Genomic DNA, 6,173 nt, shown 5'->3' with positions numbered 1-6,173 from the left:
TTTTTTTAACGGTTATTAAAACAATAAAGGTATTTGGTGCAGAGAAGCAAATAAAAACGTCTGAAAGGGTTATTAGGTATAGTGTGTTTGATGGTTTATTCATTTTTCAATTATGAATCTAAGCGTGTTTTATCTCTACGATGTGGAACACACTTTAACAATTTATGTAAAATTACCTGTTTCCATGTATGCCTATACCTACTACTCATAAATATACAATTAATTAAGTCTAACAAATCAATGAAACATAACAGAGTGCATGTAAAAATGAATCAGTAATACCCTGTTGCAAAGGCTGGTTCTTTAGTACTACATGTTTATATGTTAATTTTATCTTTATTTATTTATTTATTTATTTAGCAATTAATGCATACAGGGTGAAATCAAATATGTTAGTCTACACCTTTTCAATGTTAATTAGCAATGACAGTTTAAAAAGAAAAAAAGGTTATGATCTCCTGAAAGGTTTTTGGTTGGTTGAATTCAAAGAAGTTCTCTCCCTGGGTGGTAAATAGCATTATATCAAAGTCTTAACTGCATGGTGCTCATCTTTAAAGTATAAAGGCTTCTTTGGTGTAAAGCCCTATCCTTTTTTTTCACTGCATGAACAACATATGTCCTTTGACATTTCATGTCAACATAAAACAAGGTTTGCAAATTGGAGGTATTTAACCATTTTATCAGAACTTGAGAAAGTCATCCATGGCCCATTGAAAAGTTTCTTTTTCTGTAGCCTGATCTTCTCTTTTAAGCAAATTTTCAGCTTTCTATGTTCCTGAGGAAACAAAGTGCATTTCAGTGTTGGCATTAGGAGCAGCTACTCCAACACTGGCCACTCGCTGCTTAAAGAGGAAAGGAAAAACTTTATTAAAGGCTTTGCGAAAGTTGGCACCCATGAATGCATATACAATGGGGTTAATTGATGAATTGGTGTAGGACATGCAGTGGGCCCATATTTTCACCTTATAAGTGTAATAGTCACGTTTGAAAGTGGGGCTAAATGCCTGAAGAAGGATATAGAGCTGAATGGGACCCCAACAGATAGTGAAGAGAAGTACAATAACAGCCACCATGCGTGAAACCTTGGTCCGCATTAGCTCAGAACGCTCAGCCAGTAACTGTACCTTGAAGACAAAGATAAGCAAAAGATTGTTGGTTAGACAAAAGGAGAACAGGGAATGAAGACATTATACAGAGCAGTTCATTTTAACTGAGGTCACAAGGACATACATTGAAATTCACCAACAGCATATCAACAGGCAATAAAAGAACTAGAAAATGAGATTTGAGTAGTTTTGTTTTAACTAATAATAAAGTATTAAAAGGGCTATTGCCTTATATATATATATATATATATATATATATATATATATATATATATATATTATTAGAAGTATATTCAAAAAGGCTTATACAGACCTCCACTTCTATCATATAGTTGAAAGGTATGTATTTTATTGCAACAAAAGTATCACTCCAAATTTCCCTGTGATACAACAATGATATAACATACATAAAAGCAAGGTTTAAAGCCAATATAAGCAATGGTCTTTTTAAAAAAAAAAAAAAAATCGAATTGAAGAGATAGAAGATATTTATCAGGCTGTAAAACCTTCATGATGTAGGTCGGGCATTATAGATCAGTTAGGTCTCTGGAGCTGTAGGGAAAAAAGTTTATGGCTTTGACTAAGGCTTCTTTCACACGGTCCGCCTCCGCAGGCGGATCCGTGTTGCTCAGCGGGGATCGATCCGCGATCCCCGCTGAGCCGGGCAGATGACAGCTCCATCTCCGCTTGCAGAGCGGAGAGGGAGGTGTCTCAGCACCCGCTGCCCTCTATGGGGGATCGGAGGAGAGCGGACCGCTTGTCCGCTCTCATCAGATCCGCTCCGCTCCGATTACTGAACGGATGGAAAAATAGGGTTTCCATCCGTCCAGATTTCAGCACAGGATCGGATGCAGATGGCAGCGGGTGTCAGCGGAGGTGACCTCCGCTGACACCCGCTGCCCCATAGAGCTGCATGGAGGATCCGATCAGATCCGCCTAAAAAACTGACAGGCGGATCTGATCGGACCGCCCGTGTGAAAGAGCCCTAAGGCTTCAGCTGAAATGCATTAGCGTTCTGTTGGGTATGTTTGGATGTCACACATCTCCTATCTTTTACCAAATAAAGTATTGTTAAAGATTATCACACTATGCTCTGCATTTAGTTAAACACTATCTTTAATTATAAACATGTCAAGCATAAGCATTTATCTTCTGCATTATATTGTCAGCATATTTACAAAAGTAATCCACATTGGTAAAAGGTCACTGTGACTCTAATGTGTAAAAATGATTCCCAGATATAGGATCTTGCAAACATACCCATGGGTATAGTTGTCTTCATGCCCTCAGTCATGGACAATCCCCGGTAATGACAGTCAGCAGCACTAGTTTATAAACTTTTCAACTATGTAAATATATTCACAGATAAATACTGCAATGGCACACTCAACTGGCAGGGAACTTGCACTTTTAAATTTATGACCATGAGAAACACATAGTGGAGGAGAGTAAAAAGAGACCATTACATTTTTTATATATATTCATAGTAAAAAGGCAAAGTGGAACATATTGGCCACATAAAGGATAGTCAAGGAAATTTGGTTACAAGTGACAGAGAGAAGGCAACTGTGTTAGATACATTCTTCTCTTCAGTTTTTACTAAGGAAAAGGAGGCGTATAATAGACAAGACAGTATTGTATTGAACAGAATGTTCCATTATGGCAAATGGAAGCCAGTGTTCAAAAAAGACTGGAAAACCTTTATGTGAATAAATTATTAGGCCAGATGGCTCACACCAGCGAGTCCTCAAAGAACTAAGCCAGGTTATTGCTAGACCATTATTCCTTACCTATAAGGACAGCTTACTCACCAGAATGGTACCAGCTGACTGGAGAAAAGCTAATGTGGTACCAATACTCAAAAAAGGGGCCAAGATAAATATCTGGCAACTACAGGCCGGTCAGTCTAACATCAATAGTACTGTATGTAACCTTTTGGAGGGGATAATAAGGGACTGTATCCAAGAATTTTTATTTAAAATAGCATCATTAGTAGTAACTAGCATGGATTTATGAAGGATCTATACGTTTTAATCTGGATAGAGGAAGGCCTGTGGATGTAGTTAATCTACACTTCTCCAAAGCATTTGATTCAGAACCCCATAAATACCTCTTATCAGTTTGGTTGATTTTCTCACTTTCTCCAGTTCCCCGATATCCTTTTTGAGAACTGGTGCCCAAAATTGGAACTGCATATTCCAGATGAAGTCTTACTAATGCTTTGTACAGGGGCAAATTTATATCTCTCTCTCTGGAGTCCATGCCTTTCATAATACAAGAAAGGACTTTGCTTGCTTTGGAAACCGCAGCTTAGCATTGCATGCTATTATTAACCACTTTAAGACCAGAGGATTTTCCTGCTTAATGACCAGGCCACTTTTTTCAACTTGGCACTGCGCGAATTTAACTGACAATTGCGCCGTCATGCAATGCTGTACCCAAACTAAATTTACGTCCTTTTTTTTCCACAAACAGAGCTTTCTTTTGGTGGTATTTGATCACCTCTGCACTTTTAATTTTTTGCGATATTAATAAAAAAAGAGCGTAAATTTTGCAAAAAATTGAGATTTTCTAATTTGACAGTTAAAAAATATCCAATATATTCAATTTTTGTCATATATTTAGGCCATAATGTATTTAGCTACATGTCTTTGACAAAAAGAGCGTATTTTTACCCACTTTAAGATTTTACCCCATTCCTGACCAGGCCATATTTTGCAATTTGGCACTGCATTACTTTAAACGGACAATTGTGCGGTCATGCGGCGCTGTACCCAAATTAAATTTATGTCCTTTTTTTCCCCCATAAATGGAGCTTTCTTTTGGTGGTATTTGATCACCTGTGCGATTTTTAATTTCTGAAAAAAAGAGCGACAATTTTGAAAAAAAAAAAACAATATTTTTCACATTCTGATATATAACATTCCCCCAAAAAAATGTACAAATCAAAATTTTTAACATTTTAGTCCAATTTGTTTTCTGCTTCATATTTTTGGTAAAAAAATCACAATAATCATATTTTGATTGGTTTGCGCAAAAGTTATCGCCTTTACTAACTACGGGAAAGATTTGTCATTTTTATTGTTTATTTATTTTTACTAGTAATGGCAGTGATCTGCGATTTTTTGCAGGACTGCGACACTGCGGCGGACAGATCGGACCCCTAACTGACATTTTTGACACTTTTGGGGAGACCAGTGACATTACTACAGTAATCAGTGCTATAAATATGCACTGTTACTGTAATAATGACACTGGCAGGGAAGGGGTTAACATTGTTGGTGATCAAGGGGTTAAATGTGTGTCTCATGCTTGATGATGGGGGAGGGGGTTGTGTGACATAGACACAGATCCCAGGTTCAGCTATTCTGAATCCTGTGATCTGTCCCTGCCTTTCACAGAGGAGATCCACAGTCTTTCCCCGATGATCGGGGAAGAGTGGCGATGATCACCACATCTCCTCCCCTGGCCCGACTCCCGCTGTGTCTAAACACAGCGGGAGCGAGCTTCCAGTGGTGCGTGCGTGCCGCAGAGAGAGGGAGGAATCTGGTGACATAGGTCTATGTCGCCAGACCCAGGGCTGCTACCTTGCTGCAGTAGCAGCAACGTGAGCAGTGGTAAAGTGGTTAACCTTATGATCTACCAGAACACCAAGATCCTTATCCACTATGGATTTCCCCACTTTTACTCCCCCTAGTATGTATGATGCATGCATAGTCTTAGCTCCCAAGTGCATAAATTTACATTTATCAACATTAAACCTCATTTGCCATATAGTTGCCCAATGAAACAGTGTATTAAGGTTGGCTTGTAAGTTGTAGACATCCTGTAAGGAAGTTATTCCACTGCATAGCTTATTGTCATCTGCAAAGACTGAAATGGTACTTTTAATCCCAGACCCTATATCATTTATAAAGATATTAAAAAGTAAGGGTCCCAACACTGAACCTTGGGGTACACCACTGATAACCTCAGACCATTCAGAGTGAGAATCATTAACCACTACTCTCTGAATTCTATATTTTAGCCAGTTTTCCATCCATTTACAAACTGATCTTTCCAAGCCTGTAGACTTTACCTTACACATTAGCCGTGTGTGGGGAACTGTGTCAAACGCTTTTGCAAAATCCAAGTATACTACATCAACAGCCACCCCTCTGTCCAAGGTTTTAATTACCTCCTCATAAAAAGAAATCAGGTTTGTTTGACAACTTCTGTCTTTCATGAATCCATGCTGTCTGTTGCTTAAAATATTTTTTTCCAGCAAGAACTCATCTATGTGGTCTTTCATTAAACTCTCCAGTATCTTCCCAACTATAGAAATTGAACTTACATGTCTATAGTTACTTGGCAAAGACTTTGATTCATTTTTAAATATAGGCACCACATTGGCCCTTCGCCAATCCAGCGTTACTATTCCACTTACAGAGTCCCTAAAAATTAGAAAAAAAGGCTTTGAAATGACAGAGCTCAATTTTTTTAGGTTGCATGGGTGGATGGCATCTGGTCCAGGTGCTTTATCCACCTTTATTCTGTCTAATTATTTCTGGACTATATCACTTTTGAGCCATTGTGGATCATTTCAATATCTCCATTATGGTCACGAGCTCCCCCATGCTCCTTTGTTTACACAGAGTTGAAGAAAGTATTCAATACATTTGCCTTCTCTTTGTCCTTAGTCACCCACTCCTGATTATTTTGTAAAGGACCTACATGCTCAGATCTAACCTTTTTACTATTAATATATTTGAAGAATTTTTGGGGGTTTGTCCTACTATCTTTTGCAATCTGTCGTTCATTTTGAATTTCTGCGTCCTTGATGCCCTTTTTACAAATTCTGTTATATTCTTTGTAACAATTAAACAATGATAGTGTTCCTTCATATTTATATTTTTTTTAAAAGCACTTTTCTTATTATTTATTGCTTTAATAACTTTGGCTGTCAGCCACATATGTTTTATTTTTAGCCTTTTAAACGTATTGCCCATGGGAATATACCTTGCAGTGAGTTGTGAGTTTGCATACAATTTTTTTGAAGAATTCCCATTTCTTTTCTGTGTTCATCAA

The 6,173-nt window shown here is 37.8% G+C and overlaps 1 protein-coding gene across 1 annotated transcript in view; it reads right to left on the bottom strand.

The window, feature by feature from the left end:
- Positions 1-701: 701 nt before the first annotated feature.
- The window catches only part of KISS1R (KISS1 receptor), a 423,650-nt gene continuing 418,178 nt past the window's right edge, over positions 702-6,173 (bottom strand). The window contains exon 5 of the mRNA XM_082247986.1: positions 702-1,124. Coding sequence (XP_082104112.1) covers positions 768-1,124 — 357 coding nt within the window. The 3' untranslated portion in view covers positions 702-767. The remainder of the gene's footprint in view (positions 1,125-6,173) is intronic.

The sequence above is a fragment of the Pelophylax lessonae genome, assembly GCF_965119305.1.
Source record: "Pelophylax lessonae genome assembly, chromosome: 1".
Classification (NCBI taxonomy): domain Eukaryota; kingdom Metazoa; phylum Chordata; class Amphibia; order Anura; family Ranidae; genus Pelophylax; species Pelophylax lessonae.
This window is presented reverse-complemented; position numbering and strand designations above follow the sequence as displayed.